The sequence below is a fragment of the Misgurnus anguillicaudatus genome, chromosome 3 (assembly GCF_027580225.2).
Source record: "Misgurnus anguillicaudatus chromosome 3, ASM2758022v2, whole genome shotgun sequence".
In the NCBI taxonomy this organism is placed as follows: Eukaryota; Metazoa; Chordata; class Actinopteri; order Cypriniformes; family Cobitidae; genus Misgurnus; species Misgurnus anguillicaudatus.
Genome location: NC_073339.2, coordinates 30,269,371 through 30,286,955, shown reverse-complemented (window position 1 = coordinate 30,286,955; position 17,585 = coordinate 30,269,371). Strand labels below are relative to the sequence as shown.

Below are 17,585 nucleotides of genomic sequence, written 5' to 3'. Positions count from 1 at the left end.
CTGCGATGACAATTTCAGACCCCTCCATGATTTCTAAGTGGGAGAACTTGCAAAATAGCAGGGTGTTCAAACACTTATTTTCCTAACTGTACATATTGAAATAGTAAGGTTGGGTTAAAATTATTGTTCAACCACTATCGATAACAATGCTTTATCGATTGCCTGCCAAAAGGGCAAAGTTTAGGCTGCGTGACGTCAACTGCATGAGCTCTATTGCAGTGTCACGCCCACCTCCACCTCCTGAATTCTACTGACATAGCCTAAACTGGTATGGATGTAACCAAGATGTTAGCCATGTCATTTAACTAACCCTCTACCAAGAACATTTAGAAGGCCGTTTCCTGGATAGGGATTTGACTAACATTTATTTTTAGTCTAGGACTAGAGCTCTCCAAACTGAAAACAATTTGCACTGACATATCTTAAAATACATCAGTGCCCTTTGCTTTGCCTCAAAATGCACACAAGTAATGTTTTAATAAGGCATGTTTGTTCAAACTAGTTATATTTCCTAATTAAACTAAGGTCTAGTCCTGGCTTAAGCTAATCCCTGTCTGGGAAACCACCCCATAAACTTGTATATTTAGTATTTTCAGTCTATTTATTTGAAATACTGCATTGTTAGCCCTACTTTTCAACTGTTGGTGTTTCAGCAGTTTCCTCACTGAGGCTTTAGGTTTTGTCGAGGTCACCTGAATAAATGTAGGCTCCTTGTAACAAGACAAGCATATCTGTGCAATAAACTTAGTGCTATGCTTCGAGACCACCTTTGATGCATTGGCACAACTTTCTACTGAGAAAACTGGTTAATTGACATGTAGCCTGAATTTGTCTTCAAACTAGTTTATTCTACTAGATTTCATGCATTAATGTTAATTTATTAAGAGTAACTCATGTTTCGTTAATAAGGGCCCTATTGTCTAGCACGACTCTATCAAGGCCAATCTCTGCATTACATTTACACAACTGGTGCCAACTTGAAAGCTTTTGCACAGAAATGTGCCACAGCAGGTTTAGAGCTCTCTACTGTTTTAGGGCCTTAATAAACATTCGAATAACCAACATTCTGGAGTTTCGATATGGCAGAGTAACAAGCTTAAAAATAGCATTTTATCATTGTACTTTTGCCAAATCATATGCTGGAGTGTGTTACAGGAATTGTCAGGAGGCCTTCTGTATATTGTATTATAAACTATATTATGCCATGTTGAGGTTTTGGCCACTGTCAACTTGTTACCTGGTGCTATGTGTTGTACAAAAACGTATATAAATTATATTCGCATCTTGTATATTCTCTTAAGTGTTTTTTTTACTTGCCTTCAAAAACGTGTCTCAATCATTAGAACAATAAAAGTCTTTGCAAATACGTGATGGTTGTTTTTGTTATTCCAATCGAAAACTGCAATACATTTTAATGTGTGATATATAAAAATAATACACATGAAAGCTCTTCAGGGAGCTATGTTTGCATTTTAAAATTAGTACCACAAAGGATTAAAACAACTACACAGATTTATTATCAACTGCCCTTGATACTGTTAGCTCAAGTGTTAATAAACAATTAAGATTGCAAAAAGAAATTCATTATGAGAAGCAATCGTTTTTATACTAGACTGCTGACTTTTACAATGTAGCATCCATAAGATAGAGAAGGCAAAAAACATATTTTTAAATCTAGAATTCATGAATTGACTTAAGAACCATTGGCCTCTTGGTTCATGAGAGCAGTCAGATCCTGTTTGGTTTTATCCAAAGCAGCCATCTTGGCACGTCGACTTGGTCGCACCGATGGAGGGACTTCAGGAACATTCTCTTCATCACTACAGAGAGCAAGGTACACAAAACAAGTTAAACACTACTAAAGGAGATGTAGGGAGCCCGGCAGGTCACCTCTTAAACAAGACATGCAAATCCACGATCACGGTTTTGTAATTCGTCCCCTCAGTTTATAAACCATACTCACAGATTACTAAACTAACTGTTCCCTTAGTTTTACAAATCATGCGTACGGATTCATAAACTGTATGCATGAGTTAAAGCGTAACTAAACCCCTGTTCAGAGCCTGACTCCACCCACTGGCAATATTTGAAAAATGCAAGAAAAGTGGGCAGATCCTAACAGAGATAGAGGGGAGGATCTAAGCTCGTACCAAGTGTGTGGTGAGATCGTAACAAGGGCGTGGTGAGCTTGAACCTGCTTACGTCACAAGGTATTTTTTGGACCCAACATTCAATAGGAAAATTCAACTGCAGTAGCCATTATTCAACCTGATGAGGGCAGCACTCAGACGTTTTTACACCATATATTGTAGTATTGAAACACTTTATATCCAAATGTCAAAAAAACTTACTAAAATCAATGAACAGCACTAATAAAGCACCATTCTTACAGATCATTAACTAAAAAAAGTTGGTTTAGGGTTAAGTTACTCTTTAACAATCTGTGCTCAGATTTGTAAACCATTCCCTCTAAGTTTTTGCAATCCGTGCACACAAATTCATAAACCGTGAACACGCTTTCGCAACCCGTCCCGACGGTTTTGTAATCAATGGATTTGTAGCACCTCCCTTATTTTAGAAATCGCTTTATTGCTTTTATTCATGCTTTCCTAGCTTCCTATTCCTGTTGGATATTTTTGGGAATTCATTAAGTTTTTACTGTCTTAAGCTTTTTGTATGTACTTTCCTTTCTGGAAATGTGCTTTACGTTGTACATAATATTTTAATTGGATGCTACTTTCATTTGTGCATTTAAACGTAGCAATTTTAAATAGTTATGCAATTTTATATCATTTTTTAAAGACTTATTTGGTTAATATGTTATTATTAAATATATAACCATGTAAAATTGCATTTAGCCAAAGACCAAATGAAACAATCTGCATTATTCCTATTGTATTGGTTTTTCCCCTCTCCTCTCGAAAAGTTGATACCGTAACGTCATTCAACTATATTATTTTTAGAAATTTGTGGACATTTTCCATAAAAAAAAAAGTTTAAACACATTGTGTTCTTTACTGCTTGTGGACTGCAGATTTCTAAAATGAGGGAGGGGCACCGTTTATGAATTTGTGGTTGGGTCAATGACATGACGTTAATTATTTTGTGCCCATATGGGTTAATTAAATGTAAAAGGGTTAAAATTTCAAAATAAATTTGCATACATTTGCTTTTGAGGACCAAGTCTACAATTTTTGGTTTTATTTCATTTTGAAAGAATATTTGGGGGATAATTGCAAAAGTGTAACCGTTCTGTGTCAATTGGTTTAACTAGTATTCTTTAAAATAAAAATATAAATATATTCATAAAAATATGGAATAAAATATAATCATCTAGTTTAGTGTAAAATATTTTTTTTTACATACATTTTTAAATCATTTGTCAAAGATTATTTAGAAAACAGAGCTGTTTTTAGCATATGTCCGGACAAATATTACAAAAACACATTAAAATGTACTATTCGAAATAACTAATAAAATTGCATTTTAAAGAAATTTTATGATTACGCTTACATGGCATCAAGGTGGATAAAATATTTAATATTTCTCAATCTTTGGCACAATTGGGGGTACCACCATTTGACATTTTCAGGTCCATTCAGTCTTAACTTTCACAAAAATGGTGCAAATGTAATTTTTTATTGCATGAAGTCAACATAAATACACTACGTGCATTGAAATAAAAGCTGATGCATGCTTTTAAAACAAGTTTTAAAAAAAATATTTTTTAATTTCTCATCTTGCCAAACCGGTTTTGTCACCGGGAATTGTTTTTTTAAATCTGAGAGCATGGATTGTTAACTCATGCGTACAGTTTATTTATTCGTGCGCACGATTTGTAAAACTAAGGGAACAGTTTAATAATCTGCGAGTACGGTTTATAAACTGAGGGGAAAAATTACAACACCGTGATGATCACGGATTTGCGGGTCTTGTTTTGTTTTCTCCAAGGGGTGACCTGTCAGGCTCCGTAGAGATGCATACCAGTTCTTCAACAAAAACAAATATCATCTGCTCAAAACCACACCCACCTTTCATCAGAGGACACGTCTGCTTTACTGGCTTTCCTTCCATGTTTTGCAGTGGATGCTTTTTTCGGGCCTGAAAGACAAACCATACATATTTATTAACTACAATATAATTGTCAAGAAAAGCTACAGCTACACAAACTCATAAAATGTTAAATAAACATAAAATGGGCATAAACGGCACCTCTTTTGGCACGTTTAGGTTTGGTCTCATATTTGTTCACAGCCTCTGTAAGGACACACATAAAGATTAACTTTACAAGTGTAATTACACGAAAGCTACTTTCCTTACTCGCTGTGCACAAAATATGAACACATGCAATGCTACAATGCATGGCATGATGATACCTTCCGTGTTGTCATCCAGGGAAATCAAAGTTGTGTCCTGGTTACTGGCTGATTTAGCAGAACGATCTCCATTGAGCTGGTTACGCAGTTTCTCGATAACCCTTATACAGTATTTATCTTTGACTTCCTGTAACATAACATTGAAAAGTCATCGGCCACTTGATGGTTTATTAATCGTTTTCCTTAACTGACTTTTACATCTTCACTTCCTGCATAATCAAACTTTATTAAATGCAGCCGCCTATGTGCTACACATTACAAGAGTGGCATAACTACGGTAGTACCTGTAAAATGTCTTTTAATAAGAGTTGCAATTCATCATTGGCAGGTCCTGGTTCAGTGGTGATCTCCAACCAGCTGAGTGTCTTACAATAGAGACGCACCTCAGGAGCGGTGACATCCCTCAAGATCTCATTACAAACACGCACTGCCAGGGAATCATGAACAGATGCCCCCTGCATAAAAAAAGGCATTCGGTCATTTGAATGATATGACAAAAAAAGAGGAAAAAACGAGACGGATATTTCAAGAGTACCTGTACAGCAGCAGGTTGTACAAGAGCACTGGGTCGTGTTAACTCAACAAAAAGCTCAGCTACGTTGGACGTGTCCACCTCAGACAAAGGAGAGGTCACAGGAGCATTAAACAGTGTCCTCATGGTCAGCAGGAAGCTCTCCTCCACACACTCTTGATTTGCTCTGGTGTGTAAACAATAACAGTATAGTTACAGCAACAACAAAAGAAGACAGTGGCACATATTTAGTGTTACAAGAGTTTAGGAGGAGATAAAGAGCCCCCGGGTGCATACCTGCTCGCCCGGGCATAGAGCTGTAAGAACACCCCTAGGCAATGGCGTAGTCTTTGGTCGTCCTCGGTTACAGGATTGTACCACAGCAGCAAAAGACGGGAGAGAAGCTTCGGACTTACGATTCTGCCGCAGTACATAAGCTTGGCCAGACCCTCTGCCGTTTCAGTGCGGAGTTCACAGATCTGAAAACATCGATTTGAGTTTCTCAAACCTTTTCTAATTCACTTCTTTTGATAATGTCATAATAACAGATCACTTCACACATACAGTATTTGGGTTAAATCTACCACCATATTTTTTTATTTGGAGGTGATGCGTTAAAAGGGCTCTTTGTCTAAATGTCTGTTAGACTAAGGCCGTACTCACATTATCCAAACCAAACCAAACCATGCCCCAGCGCGAATGTCACCCCTCCCTACTCCCTCATGTGCACGCACTCACACTGTACTTTTATCGATCCGAGTCCGGGCGCGCTTTCGTCATTAAGATGCGATTGTTTTGAAAAAAGCAGGAAGTAAAGCTCTCACTGAACACTGAAACCCACCGTAATGATAGGTCTGTGTTTTTTTATTCAGAGTCGTTTGGTGCGCGATTACAGACAGCCCTCTCGCATGTCATCATATTAGTTGATCTGTCACGTGCGCAGCGCGGACATTCACGCAACCCCGCTGCGCGCATCAAAAGGTTTTTACGGGGGCAGATGAAGGTGAGTGGTCGCGCAACTGACGTCTTCAGACTGTTGGCTGAACGTCTGATGTTTTTCGTACACTTTTCTGGAGTCCCTGTGAGTATGTCTAAAGTCGTCTTTTGATTGGTTGAAATAAACCGGATTTCCAGGAGACGTGAGTGTCGCGATTAGTTTCGGCCTTGGAAAACAAAGCTCTGGCGTTCCATTGAGGAAGAGAATCAGTCGTGTTCACGTGGATAATAATGAGCTGTTATCATGATCAGCTAAACATTTGATTCTCAAAAATATGCAAAGTTCGCAGCATAGACTCTCTAAAAGACGTCCAAGAGTTTTGCTTCAGGCAGTTAGTGGAGTCAAAAAGTTTGGTTCTCCTGAATTGCTTGTATGTGTTCAAATGTGGGGAGATATGCTTCAAACAGATGTTTAACGGGAGCGTCTCATTGGTGTGGCTGTTGATGAAGTGCACAACGTTGTTCTATGGTGAGTAATGTTGTTTATTTAGATGCTATTCGGTTGCGGCTGGTTATTTCAATAACTGACTTGTTGCCAGCTGGCTGGTTATTGTGGAGAGTCCGAAACGTGACGCTAGACGAAACAAACTGTGATTGGTTGTTTGACATGTCGGTCAAACAGCTCGTGGGCGGGCTTTGTCCAGAAAAAGCAGCAAAAAAAACTCCTTACGGTGCATTCACACGTAGTCTCACGTAGCCAGACCTTCAGTATACAGAATACTGAAGGTCTGGCTACATGAGACTAAGTGTGAATGCACCGTAAGGAGTTAGTGGAAATGTTAATTCATTGTATAAATTCAGCCGTAACTGACCGGGGATGTAAAAGGTTAGGATGGGTGTAAACATCAATACAGAAATTATAATTGCGTTTTATTTTGCAGAACTATACTGCCATTCTAAATCTGACAAAAGGATGTCTGAAAGTTAAGGCATTTTGGTTGTGTTGGATGAAGCGTATACAAAACCAGAAAAGCTGTGCTTGCAAGGATAACAGATGTGGTACATTAACCATAAAAGAAATGCAGCAGTGTAACAGCTGTTGTGTGAGACACTAATGTAGCAAAGACGTGCATTACCTCGCTATCAAGGAATTCTGAGAGCATCTTCAGAATGCTCTGGACGGTACTCTCCTCCTCATCCTTAGCTAATTGGTTAGAGTTTCCATTACTGATGTCTGGTGAGTCAGGTGATTGGGAGACAGGAGGGGCCGGCTTGTCTTGCAGGATGTTGAGGCCGTTGAGCAAAAGCTGATCGATCAGAGCGCGGAGAGCACTGATCCTGATTTTAGGTTCATCTAGCTGTGTGATCTATAAAGAGAGACAGAAAATTCATTTACCCAAGACAAAGGAAATCCATCTCTCGTCAACACAAGTGCGTTAGAAATTACCTGCAAGAGCAGCACAAGGTGCGTGTTGGCAAGGTCTTTGCTGTGTAGCGCAGCGGTTCCCAGGCAGATGATCGCCATGTTACGGACAGCAGGGTTGGGATTTGACACACTTGGCAAAATCTAGGGATGAGAGGTCACTTTGTGGTTATATTTCAATAGGAGCCGGTCGAATCAGGCACCAAATTGTTTATTTGGATTGCTTGATCAACGCACAAGATTAAAATTGTGTATAGGTTTGCTTTAAAACTCGCAACAGCAGGAAACCATTGTTGATGTGATTTTATGAATGTGTATACTGTACCAGTGACTCTATCAGAGCATTCATGGTAGGGCAGATTCCTCTCTTGATGTTCATTTGCTTGAATAACTCGGCACACATCGTCAGACATTTCAACAGAGTCTCTGGATCACTCTGTGAAAACACACAAAGGATTATTTAACAACATGACACAAACAAACACAAAAAACAGGTTCAACGATATGAAAGCATTCAACGTTTATTCACAATTAGTCCTTCTCTACAAGTACTTTTATGTGTGCAGAAAGCTTCGAACACAATTTATCCTAAGATCATTTGCTTACAGGCGACCACGTGTTCTGAGACTTGTAATGTTGATGAAGCTATACTATTCTAATTAATGTTCTCTCTCTGCCTTTACAGAGGTATGTGTATTTTCTATGAGGACGCGCTCCCATCTTCAGCTCCCCATCAAACAGCGTTCACATTTCAAGTGAGAGCAAGGTTACATCGTGTTACCTTTTAAGATACATTGTTACAGTATCCTTTCAAGGGAACTCTCGCTGCGTCACTGCAGTGACTCTTTGGGGACGCCCTCCAGAGGTAAGTGCGTCTGAATGTGTATATAAAAATCAACTAATGGTGAGGCTTAACGACAAAGACAGGGTGACGCGGGAGCCAGGAAGTATATCTGAATTATTGCCAAAGACGGCGTTACAGGGATGCAGGAAGTATGGCAAGGGAGACGCAGCGTATTGTTCCCTTCTCAGGGAACAACAGTTACATACGTAACCGAGACGTTTTCATGTGTCAAACACAACTATGCAAAAAAAGCATTTTGGTATGAAGCAACAATCGCATACAGAAGATATAAACATTTAAAGCGAACAGTTTAGCATGTGTGCTTAAAAGGCTAGAAATTTATGATATTATTCTACACTACACAGGGAATAATATGGATTTTTTCCAGAAAACTTCTTGCATAAAATAGATTCAAGCACTTTCAATGACCTGCACCTATGCATGTAAATTTTCAAAAACTTCCCAGCGCCTTGAATTATTTACACCAGATTTACAAACTTTCAAGGATTTCAAGGACCCATGGGAACCCTGTATCTTCTTTTGTGTTTATCAGAAGAAAAAAATTCATACAGCTTTAGAACAACATGAGGATGAGTAAAAGATGACAGAATTTTTATTTTAAGGTGAACAATCCCTTAAACATTTGTATTTACTTTTGGAGCTGTTGAATATCATAATCTATTAGCAGATATCAAATTTTCCAAAACTGCTGAAGCTTTTATCACAGTAATGTGACTGTGCTATATATTGCTTCCCATTATGAAACAGACAAAAAAAAGACTTTGCCAAAAGTCTAGTGCAGTGGTCACCAATCCTGGTCCTGGAGGGCCGGTGTCTCTGCAGAGTTTAGCTCCAACCCTAATCAAACACACCTGAAACAGATTATTAAGGTAGAGACACCGGCCCTCCAGGACCAGGATTGGTGACCACTGGTCTAGGGTGTACTATAAATGTTGTGTATTACGTTTGTTCCTGATTGCTTTGGACTAAAGCATCTGTTAAATAAGTTAATGTAGTAAAGTTTAACACCAAATAAAAAGTAACAGAAAAACCTATGAACATTTAAATAAAGTTTGAAAAACAGCTTTATCTCCCTCTGCATGTTGGACCTGATGATTGTGTGTGTGTGTGTGTGTGTGTTTATTTTATATGTGCATTTATGTAGTAATAGAAACCTTTTCCACACGCTGCTCCTTAATATTATCAGCAGACTGTGAGGCCTCCAGGGCGAGCTGGTTCTTGAGCTCCTCCAGTTGAGAGATCGTATCCTTCAGCTCAGCTGCATGACTGAAGTCCTGACAGCTGATGCACTCTTCTAGACTCTGTTTTGCCTCCATTATCTGCACTCGCACCTCAGCTAGCTATGAACAGAGCGTGAAGACAACCGTTTAAAATAAAGCCAAACTTAATGCAATATTAGACTCCTGGGGGCGTATTACAGAAACTTTCTATCTTAGGTCTTAACTTAAGATATGATGGGTTAAGGTAAGATTTTTCACAAATTCATATTACAGAAGCAAATCTTAAATTGATTTAGGATTCTCATCTTATCTCACCAAATCTTATCTCATCTCTAGTTAGGAAATCCCAAATCGCTTAATCATGTTCGGCTATCAACTGTCATGTCTGTTACCAAGCAACCAGCAATGGGCCAGAAAAATACATTTTATTAAATTCATAGTAATCATAGTCTGTGTTTTTTGTATTAGTGTTTTAGCACATCATCTATCAGTTACCATTCAATTTAAACATTTAATGTGACTTACAAAAATTAAAAAAAATATTCTTCCTAAGTGCTAGGATACTATTGTACATTTCAACATTTGATAGAGACATGACAAGAAATAGATGCTGAGTCAAGTGTGTACTGTATTCACTATAATCCCATCAAGTGTTCACGGATAAGATAACTGTTTTTTAATAATGAGAGATGACAGAAATTGAATGATCGCTCCACTAGTGAGAAACATTGTGATTATGTGAATGTGTGAAGGTAAAAAACATTCAAAGAGTAATCCAAAAACAAACATTGATGTTTTTCATCCTCCACTTTGTTAAAAATGTACAGTCATTATCCCGGAGCTCTATCATAATGTGATTGTTTCAGCTGGCTCCATTAAAGTTTTAAGTTAGGACACCTGTGAGGTTACCCTAAAGTTAAGACCGTTTTTAGGATGTTTTGTCAAGTTAGGATGCTTCTGTAATACCGCTTTCCTATCTGCAGTTAAGATAAGATCATGCATTTAGGAACATCATTCTGTAATAGCTTTTGGCTGTTTCTCAATTCCAAGAACGCAAAGAACGGACTTGCGTCCTCGTGGAGATCGGTCTTGCCAGGCGACCTTGGAAGAACGAACTCGGAAGTTTTGCCGCAATGACTTCTGGGGCGTAAAGCGATTTCAGCAAGTCTGCATTCGATGCATCCTCGATATCAAGAACACATCCGGGTATTTTCATGCGTCCTCTGTCCTTGCGTTCTTGAGAATTGGAATGCAGTTCGACCGTTAATGATGACGTAGAGCGAGGACACGAGGACGCAAGATCGCTGAAGAACGCATATTGAGAAACAGCCTTTGTCTTAAATGAGGTCCTAACTGAAATTACCATGGTTACCAAACAGTTAAGATAAGATTTTAAAGTTAGGACTTTTCTGTAATACGCCCCCTGGGGTTAAACGGGCCTCACTTACTCTGACTTGTTTCCTGCGTTTTTCATTCTCATCCACAGGTTCAGCAACGGGCAGGATGGGCTCTCTCACATCAGAGATTATTTCAGCAACCTGATTATATTATAAAAATGCACATATAAAACAATTACACCTAATTGATGTACAGCAACTTTTTTCTACAGCAGAAGATCAATAAATCAGAATGAAAACATCTTTAGTGAAATGAGGACTGTTTTACTCAAACTGACCACTTGAATTTTCTGTGTGTCGTCTCGTAGAATGCCAGTCAGTTTTTCAACCAGCAGACCAATCAGAGAGATGGGCGTGTTGGGCAGCACAAGAATGTCTTGTAGTACTGCCACCATGCGCTTCCTAGAAGAGATGGTCATAAAGATTGAATTAGTAATATAACCCGAATAAACAATTAACTATCCTTCCAGACCCCTAAAACGGAATACAAAGTAAGTGTCTATCATAAGATTGTGTTTACTTCATTGATCAGTAAGAGACTAAGATAACTCAGACCTGCCACCCTCTTCAGAAGTGTCCAAACACCCTACTAGCAGAATCAACTGCTGTCCAACAAACTGCTGGGTCATCACTATCTCAAGCTGTGTCATATCAGCTCTCTGCTCTTCAGACAGCTCAGAAATGCTCTTCAGAAAACTGAAACAAAACACAAGAGCTCTTATAAAGGTGGGATGCCAGAATAAAAACTTCTTGCAAATGTCTGAGGAAGACAGTGGAAGTTTAAAAATCAAGTTGTTGTGCCACAAACACAAGTCTGTTAAAAGTAGAAGCAACTGACATGTAATAAACGTCTAGCAAAGGTTGCAGCAAATCTGTGTGTGCGCATTTTGATAATGTAAATAGCTCATATTCACCTGTACAAATATTCTGCATATATGGCTGCTTCAGGCAGTAATTGCTCCAGTATTTCCTCTCCCTCATCTCCTTTACTTTTGACAAACTCACACAATGCTCTCCAGTACAACACATTTTCACACGTAAGCGAATCCACAGGAATTAGTTTCCTAAATACAAAAACACACATTTAAATAACAAGACTTTAATACTTTTAATTGCCAATAGTGACAGAAGAATGTGTCGCGAGACCTCCAGACATTAGTAAACGCGTCTTTACATTGACTTAAAGGAGCATTTCACCCACAGAAACATTAATCTTTATTGAAAGTGTGTCATATGTAGTCGAAATGTAACATACATTTACAATTTGGTGCCTATTTGACCGAGAAAAGGGGTGTTTGTAGTCTCACTCCCTCAACAAGGTTATTGGACTTCCTTCTTTAAATGATGCAAAATGATGATTTTTACATCAATGAAAGAAGGAAGTGCGACACTGAAATCTGTATTTCTCCTGTCTCAGGGGAAACAGAGAAAATGATGCATGACCATTCAAAAATATGACTGGGGTTCTAACTATACAAAGCTTAATGCAAATGGGTGAAGTGTCCCTTTAACATTGAAATCACTTGCGCTTGAAACCTCTACCACGGTTGGTGTGAACTAGGGCTGTTGAAACGAATTTCAGTAATCGAATATAATTCGAATATTAAAAAAATAATACTAATCGAATGTTAAAACTACTAGTCGAATGGGATTAAAAAAAAATAGATTTAAAAATATTTTTTTATGTGTTCACTAACGCATTTATGCTGTTAAATACCGCTAGCTACATCGACCCGCATTTCCATCGGCTAATTCATTTGAAACAAGACCAGCAGCAGGAGGTACGTGAGAAAGAGAAAGCGGAGCTGATAGCGATTGCGGAGGAAGGTTATGAGGAAGACGAGAACGAAGCAGCCAAGGTGAAGAGGACAGTGTCAGGAGAAAACCGCTCTCAGTCATATGGACGACCGTTTTGGGAATGTCTTTAATGCTAATTTGTTTGGATAAGTTTTCTTTTCGACCACTGACAAAATACTTGTTCAAGATCACACTTCCTCTAAGGTGTGTTTAAATGAAAAAAGAATAGTGAAATTGGAGGCCAGGGGATGTGTGTGCTGTGTGTATTGTATAACTAATGATGCGATCTACGCAGCCGTCATACGTGAACAAAGAGAACTGCGTTGATAATGAAATTTTTCATTAAAGTTGACAACTTTGTTAATTTTGTGTCTAAGCTTAATCATTAATTAGCAAAAAAGCTATCACCTGTTATTAAATAATTAGATGTTTATTAGTAATACTGCAATGTCTTCTAGTGGACATAATTTAAAACAAGTCAACTATACGAGCTCATAGTGGCATTGGCAATGCATAAGCCCGTTTTTACAAAGTGTGTAGATAGGCTAGGTAGCTATAGTAAATATTAATAAGTCAAATTTGAGCATTAAATAATCGATTATAAATCGAATATTAAAAAAAATAATGAATGAAATTCGAATGGGATAATAGAGGAAGATTGACAGCCCTAGTGTGAACGCAGCATGAGAGGGTCCGATACAGAAAATGCAAATACGGTTAGGATACTGAAAGCAAAGACCATCTCTAGTAAAGCCTGCAAGATTAGCATAGCAACACTGCTACACACAGGGAAGTAGACCAGAGGCTGTTTTTTAATGAACAGATTAAAATGTAATCTTAGGCCCTTTCTCAAATGTCAAGGATACTTCCTTGGCAGGACTAGTCCTTATGAGTCACTTCCTTCAGAGGCTAGGCGAGGCTCCTCTTAAGGATTCGGAGAATACGTTAAATTGAACAGGCTAGCAAGTGCAAGTCATTGCGTAAATGAAAGGTGCGCTTTCGGTGCTGCGCGCACAGGATTGTGGGTGATTTCAGCACGCGAAGAGTGCAAAGGATACACATATGCATCCTTTCCTGTCTATGGGATATTTCTCGAACAAAGGACTCAATTCTTGGCTGAAATTCCGAGGATCCTCAACATTGGAACAGTCCTTGACGTAGCATCCTCGAAATTCTGGCTTCCGAGGATCCTTCCTTGACATTGAGAAACGGCCTTAAATTTTGGCAAGAAACTTTAAGATGGAAACTGACTCTGATTGCCCGCAACAGATATCACTGATCATTATTGACTGTCTGAGGCGCTGCACACTAGCCAAATCGACTGTTGCGGGTTTTATAATGTAAGGTTGCAATCTCCAAAATATAAGCATCTTTGTTGAAAGTACGCCGCAGGTCTAAACTAAGGTGACGACGGGAAAAGTGCCCTCCGTGTGCTTCTTGGATATGATTACAACAAACAGTGTATCAATGACTCGGAAAGCAATGTAAATTTGGGGGATTTTTTTAAGAAAGTGGAGTAGGGATGCACGATATATCGGCAGACATATTGTTATCGGCCGATAACTGCTTATTTTTATTAGTATCGGTTAACGGTCTGATAGCAAAATTAGGCCGATAAATGAAAGCCGATAAGTTATGGATTATTTTGGTTTGTTGAACTACTTTACTTGCTCATTGCTGGCCATGTGGAGTTTTGATTGGTGCTTTCTGTGACATAGCACGAAGATGACACATGTTGCAGGCTTAAGAAGAGTATGCTAGTCTAGCGCAAAGACAAGATGTCCGCGGTCTGGGAGTTTTTCATTGTGAAATGAATATGAATATTTATCAGCCTATATATAACGGTTATCGCCCCCCAAATATAAAGAGTTATCGGTTATCTGTATCGGCCAAAATGTCCATATCGGTGCATCCCTAAAGTGGAGTAATTCTTTAAGGGGTTAAAAGAGAATATAGTGTTCTTAAGCATTGCTGGTGCCATCCTCTCAGAGCAAAGAAAACCTGAACCGATCCAAGGCTCCAAAACCATAATATGAACCGAACTGTGGCACTGGTTTATCTTTTCAAACCTACATAAATTGTTTGTGGGAAAACCCTTTGAGCATTGGTAGAGCAGGGCTCCAGTATGTGTGACCAGTAAATTTGACCTTTTTTGTATGTGACACTGAATTAGAAACAGCACATTGTACTTTCTGCATCTATCAAAGTATTTATTAGTAATACAGTGTAAATTAGTAGAAATGTGAATATTTGGTTAGCATGTTGATTTAGGGTGTGTGCCCCTAAATTTTCTGGTTGCGCCCCTAAAATTTTCAGTTGGGGCCACTGTGCTCCTAGTGAAAAAAGTTAGTCTGGAGCCCTGTAGAGTTGGTTGCTGGCAAACATTTAACTGGATTCAAGTAACTGACCTCTCATCCAACCCAGCAGCATTTTTCAAGAGATCATCAGAACTTGTTGCCATGGAGAAGATGGCATGCAGGGTGGTCACTGCAGTTTCGGCACAGTTCTCTACATCCAGTCTGTGCAACAGCTGTAACACATCTCCTTGCACCAAGCGAAGCCATGCGGGCAGCAAATGGGTCTTAACAACTTCTTTCACAGAGTCTTAGGAGAGATGCACATGAATTTTAATGCACACAGTCCCTTGGTTCTTTGTCAGTTTGATAAACGAATGCTACATTCCTTACCTGCAGAGTCACTGAGGCCTTCATGCAGTAGACTAACTCTCTGAGCAATGGTCAAAGCTCGAAGATGCACTTTTTCTGCAAGCACCTAAAACACAAAGGTACGCTTTTGGTCAGATAGACGATAGTAAACAGCGACTTGTTGCAGTTTGAGTTAAATCACTCCTCAACTTGGCCCATCTTTTTTTACTAGGGGTGTGACGAAACACATACTCCACGAGACACGAGATTGGGTTCACGAGAACGAGATTTTTACACTTTTTAAGAACTCTTTAATGATAAAATATATGAATGGGAAATTCTGAAAATTTTACCTGATACGCAAGTTTCCTGACTTTCTCTTTGACGTCCCTGGTGCGCTTGTAGATTTTAGGGAGTGTTGAAGCCGAGGGAGCGATGCAAGACAGCACAGCTCGTCGAACCTCAGGGTTTGAGTCATTTTCCAAAAGCAACAAATATGCTACACACAGAATGAGACAAAAAATGTATTCTGTCACATGCTTCATTTGTGTTTATAATTACTACAACACGTGTATGTTCATATGTATGAGTAGTAGCATTCTGAATACCTTTAATAGTCGGGCATTCAGGGTTACTGGGATCTTGAAGTCGAGCCATTGCCAGTGCTGCTTGTATCCTGACATTAGGGTATTTGTCTGTGACTCTGACCAGCATAGCTTCATGTATCCTATCACACAGATCATCATCTATCTGAGCGTTTTCACTCAGACTACCCAGCAACTTATTCACCAGCTGGCACACACGAAAGCGGACCGCATGACTGTTTGCAACATGAGACTGAGGGAGAAGAAACACAGTAAATTGGTAAAGGTGAATACAAATCCAATATAAAGTACAAACGTATCACATTCTGATGTGAGATAGTGACATTACCTCCAACAGGAAGGTAAAAAGGAAGTTCAAAAATTCATTGTCATCTTCCTCCTCCTCTTCCTCTTCAGCCTCCTCATTAACAGGCGTTTCAAAAGCAGCAGCAAACTTTGTGACAAAATCAATGACGTTCTCCACAGCTGGCTCCCGGGTGTAAATGATCATGGCATACTTCAGACAGCGGATGAACTCCTCATGAAATTCAGTCTTATCCTCCAACTACACACACATAGGTTTTGCATTTACATCTCATTCAGATTCAGGTTTATATGATGGTGTTTTTCTACTGTACCTTAACATATCTGTTCTTCAAACTGGCAACCAGTTTGGCCTTGTTATTATGAGCCTTCTGTGCCCGCCGGAAAGCCTCTTCAATTTCAAGATCAGTATCTCCAGTCATGTTGAGGCTTTAGACAGTAACACATTACTACAGGTCAGATAAACGCTTCCATTGATATCACAGTTATCTAGTTCCACACAGTATGAATAAAAGACATGGTATGCTTAAGCACATTTATTTTATTAAACTTCAGACCAGCACAGTAACGTTAGAGGTGTTAATAGCACACTTCACATTCATTAAAGTAGCAGTTATGGCAGACGTATCGGATTATTTCCACTAGAGAAGCGTTAACATTACCTGATATTTCCTCGACCCATCGGACACTTTTAATTATCTAAATGAAGAATTATTAACCGAATGAGCAATAATTTACAACACGCTGCATGTTAAAGTTAATAACGTTTACTTCAATCTGTTAACCTCTGTGAAATAAATAAACGATGTTTGTCAGATGCTGGGCGACACCCGCCTCGATTAACTTAACGGTTAGCCCGATAGCTAACAACAACACTGAGGAATAAGAAAAGTAACTTTTCATAATCATCGTTTAAAAAATACCCTCTCGTTCGTGTGTCTGTTTAATATCTAAACGTTCAAAAACGAATTTAAATGTGAAACACTTTTATACCATACCTGCAAGAAGTTAGCTTTGAAGATTCTTGAGTTAAACAACCGTAAAGCGCCACTTTTCAAATTCCGATCTCGCGAGAGAAATACGTAACGTTCTTCCTGCTCCTCGGCTCCTCCCCTCAACCATGGACAACTTTAGCCAATGAACGAAACGTCAACTGCCTCCAGGGGGCGGCATTACGAAAACTAGAGCCTGACACAAGGCTTGTTCGACTTCATACGGTGCCGCAAGAACCAACAGCAGGATGACGTCAAAGTTTCGCGAGAGCGATTTAAAAGCATACTCCTCCGTATAATTTCGCGGTACTTTGACGTCATCCGGCTGTCGATTCTTGCAACGCCGCATGAAATCGAACAAGCTTATCGTCTACGTCTACGACAGTTGGGAATAATACAGTTTATGTGAGTACAAGCACATGTGGAAATTCAAGGAGATAAGGAGGCTGACAAAATATCCAAAACAATAAATTAATATGAATTAACCAAATATAAATATAAATGTCAGAGAGATT

The 17,585-nt window shown here is 39.0% G+C and overlaps 1 protein-coding gene across 2 annotated transcripts; it reads right to left on the bottom strand.

The window, feature by feature from the left end:
• Window positions 1-1,371: 1,371 nt before the first annotated feature.
• On the bottom strand, window positions 1,372-17,223 carry ncapg (non-SMC condensin I complex, subunit G). 2 transcript variants are annotated; one of them, XM_055205436.2, is made up of 22 exons: window positions 17,077-17,223; window positions 16,393-16,507; window positions 16,104-16,319; window positions 15,779-16,007; window positions 15,524-15,669; window positions 15,213-15,297; window positions 14,934-15,129; window positions 11,643-11,792; window positions 11,284-11,424; window positions 11,007-11,130; window positions 10,780-10,869; window positions 9,266-9,451; window positions 7,572-7,682; window positions 7,271-7,390; window positions 6,960-7,190; window positions 5,185-5,366; window positions 4,912-5,074; window positions 4,661-4,831; window positions 4,377-4,503; window positions 4,213-4,257; window positions 4,032-4,101; window positions 1,372-1,820 (listed from the first exon to the last, which is right to left on the bottom strand). In XM_055205436.2, exons 2-22 carry the CDS (start codon window positions 16,498-16,500, stop codon window positions 1,694-1,696), a joined length of 3,018 nt encoding a protein of 1,005 aa, XP_055061411.2. In that variant the 5' UTR covers window positions 16,501-16,507; window positions 17,077-17,223; the 3' UTR covers window positions 1,372-1,693. The 2 variants fall into 2 exon arrangements, with proteins under 2 accessions (XP_055061411.2, XP_055061410.2); XM_055205435.2 differs by lacking the exon at window positions 17,077-17,223 and adding an exon at window positions 16,741-16,950.
• Between the last annotated feature and the right edge of the window lie 362 nt (window positions 17,224-17,585).